This window comes from Chelon labrosus, assembly GCF_963514085.1.
Source record: "Chelon labrosus genome assembly, chromosome: 3".
Classification (NCBI taxonomy): Eukaryota; Metazoa; Chordata; class Actinopteri; order Mugiliformes; family Mugilidae; genus Chelon; species Chelon labrosus.
Window position 1 is genome coordinate 837,174 of NC_140339.1, and position 15,617 is coordinate 852,790.

Consider the following 15,617-nt stretch of genomic DNA (forward strand, 5'->3'; position numbering starts at 1 on the left):
GCAGGCTTCCTTCCTGGTTCCACTCGTATTCTCAGTCCCAGTTCTCCGACCTCGTCCCTCAGATGGTGGTGGTGGAGTGCGTGGAGGAGAAGTTGTCCATGCGGAAACGAACCGCCTTGCCTGTGGGCGGCGGCGGGTACAGGAAGTGGCAGGTGAAGACCTGGCGGCAGGCCTTGCGGAAGTTCTCGGACAGGAAGGCGTAGAGGACGGGGTTGACGCAGGAGTTGCTGTAGGACAGGCAGTGGGCCACGATGCGGAAGGCGAAGGAGGCTTCGTTCAGCGGGAATCTGCCGAACTCCACCCACATGGCGATGATGTGGTGGGGCATCCAGCAGATAGTGAAGGCGGTGACGACCAGGAGAACCGTCTGGGCCGTCTGAGGAGAGAGGAGACGTCAGGACATCTGAACCCAGACAACAATCAGCCTGTCGCTTAGCAACGGTGATGAAGATAAATCTAAAACCCAACGAGCATCTGATAATCAGCAGAGATGGAAAATAAATCAATCATCATCTGTGTCAACGTATAATTCAACAAAACAACCACTCCCTCTTCCTCTCTTCACCTCATTAGCTCCAAGTTTCAGCTTTACTCCAGTTCTCCTTTATTCTGTCTCATCATCTTCAGTAAAGTTCGTTTAATAAACTGAAACAAGCTTTTTACTGCCTGTCTTCAGACCTTTAACATCAGCACCCGGTCTCACCTGGTCTCACCTGTCCATCTACCTGGTCTCACCTGGTCTCACCTGGTCTCACCTGTCCATCCACCTGGTCTTAATCTAAATGTGTCTCCGCATGCGTCCCCAGCCAGCACTTGAGATCTGATCTCAGTTTGTGTGTCTGTAAATCAGCAGCGCCATCATGTGGTCAGTAGAATATTGTAGCAGCTGCTGTCTCTAATGGATCTCTACCTACCGCTGGATCAGAACCATCAACAGCTGCTGGTTGACTTGGAGACATGATCCAGATGTTGGAACAAGATGGAAAGACTCTCACATGTTATGATCTGATTTATTTTAGAGACAAAGACTCAGATTAAGTCTCATTTAAGGTCCAGCAGGACGTAGACATCGTTACCTACTTGTACCTCATCAGTCTGACTCACTCTGTAACACCTCCACCCAAACACTAGGCGGCGCTGTGTCTTTTTAACCAGTCGGTTCATTCTTGTTTCAACTTCCTGCTTCACTCTCAACTATGGCGACTGAAACTTTCACTGAAGGCGAGTCGTATCAATGTTTGTATCTCTGAACCTCCTCATTGAACCTCTCCTCCATCTTCATTGATCCAAAACAACCAATTTGAAGATGTAGAAGCAGCTGGAAACACTAAAGAGGAAACACAGTGTTACCCAGAGGACCAATCACACGGTGCGTAGCTACATTTCTGTGGAGGTGCAGGTCAGACTAGGGCGTTAGGGTCTACGTAGCCTTTTAGATCTGAACCCTGGGTCACTGTTCACACCTGGACGTTAAGTTGAGACACTGGTGATGAGTCCACTGAGGACAGATGTTAACGTGAGGACTGAAGACGTCAAACACTGTTTGATCAACTTCACATCACGTCAGTCTGTTGGAAGTTTGTGAAAATCAAAGTTTGGAGTTTCAAACTGTGCGACCTTTCCCACAGATGTCACAACGCTGTAGATTCCTCCCGTCATTAAACACAACACGAGCTGTTTAAAGACTGAAGACCTGTGGAGTCATTTAATGAACAGTTTAATGAACCAGCCTCAGCTGCCGTCAACACAATTAGTCCTTAGAGGGTAAAAACTATTCCACAAACGTGGACATACCCAGATCAGCTGTGTAAATAAGAGCAGAGAGATGAACTGAGACTCTTTGACTGTGACTCATCTCTAAACCAACACACCATCAGTCACCGACCACGCCACTGATTTACAATTAATCTGATTAAAAAGACAAACATCTCTAAACTTCTCAAATGTGTTCAAGCCCGTCTTCTCTTCTGTGTCCTCACTATGTCTTCACTTTGTCTCAGATGTACAGTCACCATCCATACGATGTCGACCCTCCTCCAGCCTGAATCCTAAACGTTTCTCGTCCCCTTCTTTTTAAAAAAACTTCCCAATATTTCATGAATGTCATCACTTGTATAAACAAAAGTCCTTCATGTCCCTCAAGTGTCCTCTGCTCCACGTTTCACTGATGTCCTGGTTTTCTATGATCAGGTCTGAGATAAACCAGTCATCTTTATGTAACCTCCAAACATCCGTCACAGACAGATGGACCCAGATGTGTTCCAGATGATCCGTCAGAACAGGGTCTGGACACATGTGGACCAGGTTTACGTCTCGTGTGGACGGGGTCTAAGACGAGTGGCGCTGTTAACGAAGACGAAAAATATTAGACCATGAAACGCTGAGGAAACGTTACTGAGAATGATATGATGAGATGTTACCTGGATATCAGACCCTGGTATGTGATTGGATAAGAGCCATTAGTGTGATCCCAGTTAGCGTTAGCTACCAGAACTAGCTAGCTGCTACTAGCCCTGTGATATCTCTGCAGCCTCCATCAACGTCAGATAACGATGAAGGACTTTACTAGTTACATGAAGTTATTGACCTCTGACCTTTGACATGTTTAAACAGTGGACAGTAGAGTGGATGATGGATTAGCATTTAGCATTGAGCTAAAACTCTCCATAGATGTAGAGAACCACTGAAGCTAAAAGCCTGTAATTCATTGTTTAAGGTTTAAATGTTATTTTACTTCTAAATGTGTTTAAAGTTTTCACCTCTTTGTGTTTGTACTTGATTTAACACGATGACCGTCCTGAGTCCTGTCCTCTGGACCGAACTGTCCTCAGGGATATGTCCAGACATCGCTCTGACGCTGAACCTCTGCGTTTATTTATTTCTGTTCTGTTTATTAATTCTATTTAGTCTAAAGACGAGGACTCAGATAAAAGCTGTTAGTCTGACTAATGTGAGAATTAAAAATAAAACATGAAAATGACTAAAATGTGACTCAGACTGAATAAAAATGGCCGACGTGAGGACTGGGGCTAGGACTGAAAAGTGAAAATGTGAGACGAGGACAGTTTGTCCTCTTGTCTCAGTGCTGGACGTGTTTAGACCAGCAGTGTCTCTGGTGTTTAGAAGATAACAGCTGTGCAGATGAAGACCAGGGACTGATGAAGATGAAGATGATGAAGGTGAAGCATAGCACCATGTTGTTATTGACGGCGTTGTTGTGGACACTCTATGTCCTCTCCTGTCCCGGGACGTTGTTTGTTTCCCGTCACTTTATGAGACGTTGTTTTATTTCCTGGTTTGTCTCTGACTGAATGTGATTGGCTGCGTTAATAAAACATGTTATCAGCCTCGACGCGACCATAAAACCCTAAAACTAATGAAACGTGTTGATCTCAGTCACGCTCGACTTAAATGTTCCATTATGTCCACAGAGGGTGAGACGTGGACGTGTCCAGTCTGTTTAAAGTGTCTCTTCAGACTCTCAGGGAATCTCCTCTATTCTTAGTCCCTCTGTCTAAATATTTACCCAGCAGCCTTTGTTCCCCCTCCAGATACTGTAAACTCTGATCTGCTGCTACAGGACGTCTGCACTCTGTTCCTGGAAGACAAAACTCTGTCCTGGGACTTTGGACTTCACCTGCTGGTCCACACCTGTCCCCCTGTGTACAGACTGGTGCTGTGGCAGGACGGTGAGAGTCAAATATCAGCTCTCTAACACTCTGTAGTCCTTAAAGGGACTCAGATCCACCACTGAGACGCCCCCCCAAGGACATTCCAGGAAGGACTCCTGAACCAGAGGACGTTTGTTTGACATATTTGTCCTGTAACGTGTCCATCAGGTCCAGTTTAGCTCCGATGGTGTCAGTTCCACACGTTCCAATCTGGTTTATTTTCAGCAAAAGGCAAAGCAGGTTAACCAGATTAACCAGATTAACCACATTAACCGGATTAACTAGACTGGGTCATATTTGTCGAAAGTAAAGTGGATTAAGATAAATTTAATTATATGACAACAACCAGATTATATGAAGATAAATCAGATTATTTGTCAGAAACCAAATTATATAAAGATAGATCAGATTAGATTATGGTAAATCAGATTAAATGAAGATAACCAGATTAAATAAAGCTGACCATACTATGTAAAGATAGATCAGATTATATAGAAAGGTCAGATTAGATGATGATAAATCAAATGATATGAAGGTAGATTAACTGGATTAAAACCAGTAAACCAGATTGGGTGATGATAATCAGATTATATGAATGTAGCCAAATTAGACAAAGATAAACCAGTTTAGATTAAAATAAATTTAATTATATGACAGCAACCAGATTATAGGATGATAAATCAGATTATTTGTCAGTAATCAAATTATATAAGGATAGATCAGATTAGATGATGGTTAATCAGATTACATGATGATAACCAGATTATATGAATGTAACCTGATTAGGGGAAGATAACCAGATTAAATAAAGGTAACCATATGTAGAGTAATAATATGTAAAGACAAACCAGATTATATGAAGGTAGATCAGATTAGAAGATGGTAAACCAGATTACGTGATAATAACCAGATTATATGAACGTATGACAACAGCAGCTGCTTCTCATTACAGCTGATTAAATATCTTCATCACAGAGTCCTCGTTATAATGGATCTTCACATCATCATCATCATCATCATCATCATCATCGCTGCCCACTCACAGCTCCACCCAGAGACAAACTCATCATCAGCAGATGACTGAGAAGACTTCACTGATATGTCCACCAGGACACAACGGTTTCCATGGAAACCTGACTGAAGACTACACCGAACCTGAAGTTACAGGAGGAGGAGGAGGAGGAGGAAGATGGACGTACCTTTCTTTTGGACTGCTTTGACTTCTTGGACATGTTCTTCATCTTTTTGTGAAGATGAAATAAAACCTGGAAGAAAGAAACAGAGATCACGTGACCTGTGAACAGGAAGTGTCTGAGTTCTAGTTACTGTTGGACAGCAGCAGGAGGAAGTGATACCTTCACAATAAGAGCACACCAAAGGACTTTTATTGTGAAAGTCAGTCACTTTAATCATCTGATTTTAATCCCTGTCATTTATTTACATTATTTTATATAAAGTTAATAAAAACTAAAAGTAAACACCAACTAATAAATTCTAGTTTTAACATTTAAACTAAACTAATTAAACTTGGAGGCGTGTCTGTGTTAAACTGAACCAGGTCAGATGAGTCTTAAATGATTCACTGAAGACGTTTTATCTCGTGACATCAGTCTCGTGCTCGGTGTGAAGCTGTCTCAGCCTTATTATGAACAATATAAAACATTTATGTGAAGTGTCTTATTTTGAAATCCAGAGCCGTGTTGCTGCGCGCAGGATTTTACGCACGGAGTTTTACGATCCCCAGGACTTTGTTCGCGCCCTTTGCTCCCTCTGCTCTGCTACTATCGCGTGTTTAACCGCAGGGGTCAAAGGTTATGAGCCCCTTTCTGAACTGACCCTGGCGTAGCAGCAGCTGATGAGCAGCAGCGGCAGCAGGTAGCCAATCAGCAGGATGGCCACCCGGTAGGTGCGCCTGGACGCTCCGGACCAGTCCTCCCAGCAGAAGGTGCTGTTTGGGGCGTCGGGGTGTCTGACCAGGACCTGGTGCTGCGCCACCGGCACCGAGCTCACCAGAGACAGCGTCCAGATGACGCACAGTCCGGCCAGCGCGTTCCGGCGGCTCCGGACGCACGCGGAACTCTTGGAGCGCACCACGGCAATGTAGCGGTCCACGGACATGGCCACGAGCGTGAAGATGCTGACCAGCATGCTGACGGTGGTGAAGTAGTGTCCGAACCGGCAGAGGAAGCCCCCGAACACCCAGTCGGGCAGAGAGTAGATGGTGGCGTGGAGCGGGACGCAGAGCAGCAGGAAGAGGAGGTCCGCCACGCTCAGGTTCACGATGAAGATGTTGGTGGGGCTGAGGGAGCGCTGCCCCCCGCCTCTCCCACCGCCTCCCCCACGGCTGTACCTCACCCTCCCGATCACCACCATCACCAGAGAGTTACCCACGACCCCCACCACGAAGATCAGCCCGAACACAGCCGGCACGATCACCGCCTCCGGTCCGGGTCCGTCGCCCGCCGCCAGTGACCGGTTGGACTGCGGGAGGTCAGCCCAGCTGAGGGAGTCGTTTCCCGGCAGCAGCATGCTGGAGCTCCGCGTGGGGGCGGGGGGCACTGGAGGCTGGAAGCTTAGAACAGATTCCAGAGAGAGACCGGGTCCATGATCCGGATCAGTGCGTCCAGCGGCGGAGTCCGGACTCCTCAGACTGAAAGTTCAGACTCAGGGAGGACGCTTCCTGTCAGGGCGTTTCAAAGTAAAACCACTTTATTATCAGACTTTAACCCTGAGAGCAGAGGAAGCCTTTACATCTGATGAATGAATCATCACTGGTGTCTCTTTAAATCAGTTCTATCTTTATTTAACTTTGATCTGAGTCCAGATCAGACAGACCCCCCATCAGACCCCTCCCCATCAGACCCCTCCCCATCAGACACCCCCCTCCCCATCAGACCCCTCATGGAGGTGTCTGGATGTTTGTGTCTCTTCCATCATGTGACCATGAACACATTAAAGTTCATCATCTACTCATTAAACCACACAGATAGTTCAGTAGTTTGTCTCTCAGACCTTCAGTCAGTATAAAATGTCCTAAACTAAATGTCTCTGAGGGGACATGTTTGAGGACACAAGTTAAGATTTGATATAATTTGAATCATGGACGTTTAGAATCAGACCGTAACGTAAAGTGAGCGAGTAAATAAACTTTATAACTTTATAACTTCTCAGTCGTATTTAATTTTAACTCCAGTTTTATCAACTAAAGCACAACAGGACTCATTGAGTGTTCACACCTGGACTCTAATCTGGATCTGGTGTAATCAGATTACTCAGGATGGATGGATGATGACGGATGATGGATGATGATGGATGATGATGATGGATGATGATGATGGATGATGATGGATGATGGATGATGATGATGGATGATGATGGATGATGACGGATGATGATGGATGATGGATGATGATGATGGATGATGATGGATGATGATGATGATGGATGATGGATGATGGATGATGACGGAGGATGATGGATGATGATGGATGGATGATGATGGATGATGGATGATGGATGGATGATGATGGATGATGGATGATGATGGATGATGATGATGATGATGGATGATGATGATGGATGATGATGGATGATGACGGATGATGATGGATGATGATGATGATGGATGGTGGATGATGATGATGGATGATGGATGATGATGGATGATGATGGATGATGATGATGATGGATGATGATGGATGATGATGGATGATTGATGATGGATGATGGATGATGACGGAGGATGATGGATGATGATGGATGATGATGGATGATGATGGATGATGATGGATGATGGATGGATGGATGATGATGGATGATGGATGATGACGGATGATGATGGATGATGGGTGATGACGGATGATGATGGATGGTGGATGATGACGGATGATGATGGATGATGATGGATGGATGATGATGGATGGATGATGATGGATGATGGATGATGACGGATGATGATGGATGATGGATGATGATGGATGATGATGGATGGATGATGATGGATGATGGATGATAACGGATGATGATGGATGATGATGGATGATGATGATGGATGGATGGATGATAACGGATGATGATGGATGATGATGGATGATGGATGGATGATGATGGATTATGACGGATGATGATGGATGATGGATGATGACGGATGATGATGGATGATAACGGATGATGATGGATGATGGATGATGACGGATGATGATGGATGATGACGGATGATGATGGATGATGGATGATGGATGATGGATGGATGGATGATGATGGATGATGATGGATGGATGATGATGGATGATGATGGATGATGATGAAGGATGATGGATGATGATGGATGGATGATGATGGATGCTGATGGATGATGGATGATGGATGGATGGATGGATGATGATGGATGATGATGGATGATGGATGATGATGGATGATGATGGATGATGGATGATGGATGGATGATGATGGATGATGGATGGATGGATGATGATGGATGATGATGGATGATGGATGGATGGATGGATGATGGATGGATGATGATGGATGATGATGGATGATGGATGGATGGATGGATGGATGATGATGGATGATGGATGGATGGATGATGGATGGATGATGGATGGATGATGATGGATGATGATGATGATGGATGGATGATGATGGATGATGATGGATGATGGATGGATGGATGGATGATGATGGATGATGATGGATGATGGATGGATGGATGATGGATGGATGATGATGGATGATGATGATGATGGATGGATGATGATGGATGATGATGGATGATGGATGATGGATGGATGGATGGATGATGGATGATGATGGATGATGTTGGATGATGGATGGATGGATGATGATGTATGATGGATGGATGATGGATGGATGGATGATGGATGGATGATGATGATGATGATGATGGACGGATGGATGATGATGGATGGATGATGATGGATGATGATGATGATGGATGGATGATGATGGATGATGATGGATGATGGATGATGATGGATGATGATGGATGATGATGGATGATGGATGGATGGATGGATGATGATGGATGATGATGGATGATGGATGGATGGATGATGGATGGATGATGATGGATGATGATGATGATGATGGATGATGATGATGGATGATGATGGATGATGGATGATGGATGGATGGATGGATGGATGATGATGGATGATGTTGGATGATGGATGGATGGATGATGATGTATGATGGATGATGATGGATGGATGGATGATGATGGATGATGATGGATGATGATGGATGGATGGATGATGATGGATGATGGATGATGACGGATGATGATGGATGATGATGGATGGATGATGATGGATGATGGATGATGACGGATGATGATGGATGATGATGGATGGATGATGATGGATGATGCATGATAACGGATGATGATGGATGATGATGGATGATGATGGATGATGATGATGGATGGATGGATGATAACGGATGATGATGGATGATGGATGATGACGGATGATGATGGATGATGGATGGATGATGATGGATGATGACGGATGATGATGGATGATGGATGATGACGGATGATGATGGATGATAACGGATGATGATGGATGATGGATGATGACGGATGATGATGGATGATGACGGATGATGATGGATGATGGATGATGGATGATGGATGGATGGATGATGATGGATGATGATGGATGGATGATGATGGATGATGATGGATGATGATGAAGGATGATGGATGATGATGGATGGATGATGATGGATGCTGATGGATGATGGATGATGGATGGATGGATGGATGGATGATGATGGATGATGATGGATGATGGATGATGATGGATGATGGATGGATGATGATGGATGATGGATGATGGATGGATGGATGGATGGATGATGATAGAAGATGGATGGATGGATGATGGATGGATGATGATGGATGATGATGGATGATGGATGGATGGATGATGGATGGATGATGATGGATGATGATGATGGATGGATGATGATGGATGGATGATGATGGATGATGATGTATGATGGATGATGGATGGATGGATGATGATGGATGATGATGGATGATGGATGGATGGATGATGATGTATGATGGATGATGATGGATGGATGGATGATGATGGATGATGATGGATGATGATGGATGATGATGGATGGATGATGATGGATGGATGATGATGGATGATGGATGATGACGGATGATGATGGATGATGGATGATGACGGATGATGATGGATGATGGATGATAACGGATGATGATGGATGATGATGATTGATGATGGATGATGATGATGGATGGATGGATGATAACGGATGATGATGGATGATGGATGATGACGGATGATGATGGATGATGGATGGATGATGATGGATGATGACGGATGATGATGGATGATGGATGATGACGGATGATGATGGATGATAACGGATGATGATGGATGATGGATGATGACGGATGATGATGGATGATGACGGATGATGATGGATGATGGATGATGGATGATGGATGGATGGATGATGATGGATGATGATGGATGGATGATGATGGATGATGATGGATGATGATGAAGGATGATGGATGATGATGGATGGATGATGATGGATGCTGATGGATGATGGATGATGGATGGATGGATGGATGGATGGATGGATGATGATGGATGATGGATGATGATGGATGATGATGGATGATGGATGATGGATGGATGATGATGGATGATGGATGATGGATGGATGGATGGATGGATGATGATGGATGATGGATGGATGGATGATGGATGGATGATGATGGATGATGATGGATGATGGATGGATGGATGATGGATGGATGATGATGGATGATGATGATGGATGGATGATGATGGATGGATGATGATGGATGATGATGGATGATGGATGATGGATGATGGATGGATGGATGATGATGGATGATGATGGATGATGGATGGATGGATGATGATGTATGATGGATGATGATGGATGGATGGATGATGATGGATGATGATGGATGATGATGGATGGATGGATGATGATGGATGATGGATGATGACGGATGATGATGGATGATGGATGATGACGGATGATGATGGATGATGATGGATGGATGATGATGATGATGGATGATAACGGATGATGATGGATGATGATGATTGATGATGGATGATGATGATGGATGGATGGATGATAACGGATGATGATGGATGATGGATGATGACGGATGATGATGGATGATGGATGGATGATGATGGAGTATGACGGATGATGATGGATGATGGATGATGACGGATGATGATGGATGATAACGGATGATGATGGATGATGGATGATGACGGATGATGATGGATGATGACGGATGATGATGGATGATGGATGATGGATGGATGGATGATGATGGATGATGATGGATGATGATGGATGATGATGGATGATGGATGGATGGATGATGAAGGATGATGATGGATGATGGATGGATGGATGATGGATGGATGATGATGGATGATGATGGATGATGGATGGATGGATGATGGATGGATGATGATGGATGATGATGATGGATGGATGATGATGGATGATGATGGATGATGGATGATGGATGGATGGATGGATGATGATGAAGGATGATGATGGATGATGGATGGATGGATGATGGATGGATGATGATGGATGATGATGATGGATGGATGATGATGGATGATGATGGATGATGGATGATGATGGATGATGATGGATGATGGATGGATGGATGATGGATGGATGATGATGGATGATGATGGATGATGGATGGATGGATGATGGATGGATGATGATGGATGATGATGATGGATGGATGATGATGGATGATGATGGATGATGGATGATGGATGGATGGATGGATGATGATGAAGGATGATGATGGATGATGGATGGATGGATGATGGATGGATGATGATGGATGGATGGATGATGGATGGATGATGATGGATGATGATGATGGATGGATGATGATGGATGATGATGGATGATGGATGATGATGGATGATGATGGATGATGATGGATGATGGATGGATGGATGATGAAGGATGATGATGGATGATGGATGGATGGATGATGGATGGATGATGATGGATGATGATGGATGATGGATGGATGGATGATGGATGGATGATGATGGATGATGATGATGGATGGATGATGATGGATGATGATGGATGATGGATGATGGATGGATGGATGGATGATGATGAGGATGATGATGGATGATGGATGGATGGATGATGGATGGATGATGATGGATGATGATGATGGATGGATGATGATGGATGATGATGGATGATGGATGATGGATGATGATGGATGATGATGATGGATGATGGATGGATGGATGGATGGATCGATGATGATGGATGATGATGGATGATGGATGGATGGATGATGATGTATGATGGATGATGATGGATGGATGGATGATGATGGATGATGAATGATGATGAAGGATGATGGATGGATGATGATGGATGATGATGGATGATGGATGATGGATGGATGGATGGATGGATGGATGATGGATGGATGATGATGGATGATGATGGATGATGGATGGATGGATGATGGATGGATGATGATGATGGATGATGATGATGGATGGATGATGATGGATGATGATGGATGATGGATGATGGATGATGATGGATGATGATGATGGATGGATGGATGGATGGATGGATGATGATGGATGATGATGGATGATGGATGGATGGATGATGATGGATGATGGATGATGATGGATGGATGGATGATGATGGATGATGATGAATGATGATGAAGGATGATGGATGGATGATGATGGATGATGATGGATGGATGGATGGATGGATGGATGATGATGGATGATGATGGATGATGATGTATGATGGATGATGATGGATGACGGATGATGATGGATGGATGATGATGGATGATGATGGATGATGGATGATGGATGATGATGGATGATGATTATGATGGATGATGGATGGATGGATGATGATGGATGATGGATGATGATGATGGATGATGATGGATGATGATGGATGATGATGATGGATGATGGATGATGGATGATGGATGGATGGATGATGATGGATGATGATGGATGATGGATAATGGATGATGGATGGATGGATGATGATGGATGATGGATGATGATGGATGATGGATGGATGATGGATGGATGATGATGGATGACGGATGATGATGGATGGATGATGATGGATGATGATGGATGATGGATGATGGATGATGATGGATGATGGATGATGAAGGATGATGGATGATGGATGGATGATGGATGGATGATGATGGATGATGATGGATGACGGATGATGATGGATGGATGATGATGGATGATGATGGATGATGGATGATGGATGATGATGGATGATGATTATGATGGATGATGGATGGATGGATGATGATGGATGATGATGGATGATGATGATGGATGATGATGGATGATGATGATGGATGATGATGATGGATGATGATGATGGATGATGGATGATGGATGGATGGATGATGATGGATGATGATGGATGATGGATAATGGATGATGGATGGATGGATGATGATGGATGATGGATGATGATGGATGATGATGGATGAAAGATGATGGATGATGGATGGATGGATGATGATGGATGATGGATCATGATGGATGGTGGATGATGGATTATGGATGGATGGATGATGATGGATGATGGATGATGATGGATGGATGGATGGATGGATGGATGATGATGGATGATGATGGATGATGATGGATGATGGATGATGATGGATGATGGATGATGATGGATGATGAATGGATGGATGATGATGGATGATAAATGATGTGAAATGGTATTTATTTTATGTGTTAGGTTCGATTCCTTTCTTTGTTGTTTGCACTGATGGGGGCTGCAGATAAATACTTTAACAGTTCTTCATGTATGATGACAATAAAGATTCTGATTCTATGTGTTTGTTTTCATCATCAGCGTGTGAAGACTTGAAATGTTTGTCTAGTTTAAAAGTCTCTGATATTAGTTTTATTCCTGTTGGTCACAGTGATGAACAAGAGGCCACAGGAGGAGGTGTTAGGAGGAGGTGTGGTGGTCAGCACTGATGCCTCCCAGCCAGAAGGTTCTGGGTTCTGGTTCCTTTCTGTGTGTAGTCTGCATGTTCTCCCTGTGTCTGCGTGGGTTCTCTCCAGGTTCTCCAGCTTCCTCCCACCATCCAAAGACATGCTGGTTAGGTTCATTGGTGATTCTAAATTGGCCGTAGGTGTGAGTGTCTCTCTGTGTTAGCCCTGGGATAGACTGGAGACCTGTCCAGGGTGGACCCCCCCCCCCTAGACCAATGACAGCTGGGATAGACTGGAGACCTGTCCAGGGTGGACCCCCCCTCTAGACCAATGACAGCTGGGATAGGCTCCAGACCCCCATGACCCTTCACAGGACAAGATGTTACAGAAGATGAATGAATGAATGTTAGAAGGAGGTGTTTGGCTGTAAAAACTGAAACCTACCTAAGATGAAATATCTTAAAACAAGAGTCATTCTTTGTACCAGTGATAGATAGGTTTACTGATCCCTATGGGAGGTTCCCGCAGGGTAACTGACGTCTCATTGTCTCATGTCTGTCGTCATGTCTCTTATGTGTGACCTGAGACCTCTCTGTCTCTGTCTCTGTCTTTGTCTCTGTCTCAGCTGTGGACGTGTGAATCAGGAGCTTTTATAGTTAATGAAACATTTAATTTGATGCAGGAAGTAAACACAACGAGATCAGAGACATGTTGACACATAACACATTTCATTTCCTGTCTGCAGATTTATGATCCACACTGATACCAGCATGAAGACGATGGAGACGATGAGGATGATGATGATGATGGTGAGGATGATGATGGAGGAGCCAGGTGTTCAGAATAAACCTCACTACACTTCAGGTTGTTTCTGTCGTTTCCTGTTTTATTTTGAAAATCAGTAACTGGTGTCCATGTCTCAGCTTTAATTCTTTTCTCTTTTACCTGTTTGTTCTTTTCTGAAATGAAACTGTTTCATTAAAATCTTTGTGTGTAATGGGAACATTCATAAAAACATTTAAAAATACATCACTGCTTTAAAACATGTTAAAGTCTTTGATGGCAAATTCATCTATAATACCCTCACACATAGGATTTATTCTGTTCTAATGTTTGTGCTTATTTAATGTTTTATTTCTTCTTTTTATCTTTTTATGTGCTGCTGTCTTTAAAGGGAACATTATGAAACAGACACAGATCTTCCATCATGATTTATGCTCTGAACAGAAAATGAAACCATGAGTGAGGTGGAGGAGTAAATCAGAGTTTAGTCGTTAAAAAAGTTAAAAACTAAACCAACAGCATGAACACAGAGCAGATGTTACTGTCACATTTAACTTCATCAAATCAGAAAAGTCTGTTTTTATTAAGATTTATTGGGTTTTTGTAAAATAAGAAAAGTCTGAACTTTATCATTAATAATGACGACGTGGAGCTGTTTTATTTGGTGTTTAGAGGAAACGCTTAGTGTTTCGTTTTGGTTTAATGTTTTTAAGGGAGAAAAATACAACGACAACCATGATAATTATTATTTTATTTCATTTTAGAAACAGACAGCGTGAATGATTTGTCTGGTGTAAACATGCATATATATATATATATATATATATATATTTATATATATATATATATATATATATATATATATATAAATGGTGATAGGAAGGCTTTATATGTTCTTTAAATAACTCATAATAATAATATGTTATTTATTTATTTATTAAGGACATATATTTAATCTACAGAACTTCAAAACTTAACAAAACTTCAAAATTGCTGTAAACTCTGAGTCGGTTTTATTTTGATTTGAAAATCCCAAGCGGAAGTGTGTCGCCAGCTTGTTCCGGTTAAGCGTTCGGCTCGC

The 15,617-nt window shown here is 43.0% G+C and overlaps 1 protein-coding gene across 1 annotated transcript; it reads right to left on the minus strand.

Moving 5' to 3' along the window:
- Positions 1-58: 58 nt before the first annotated feature.
- On the minus strand, positions 59-6,200 carry galr1b (galanin receptor 1b; the record flags this gene model as incomplete). The annotated part of the gene is made up of 3 exons (XM_084541110.1): positions 59-376; positions 4,871-4,936; positions 5,508-6,200. The coding sequence occupies 3 exons, from the start codon at positions 6,198-6,200 to the stop codon at positions 59-61; spliced, it is 1,077 nt and encodes a 358-aa protein (XP_084397236.1).
- Positions 6,201-15,617: the final 9,417 nt, after the last annotated feature.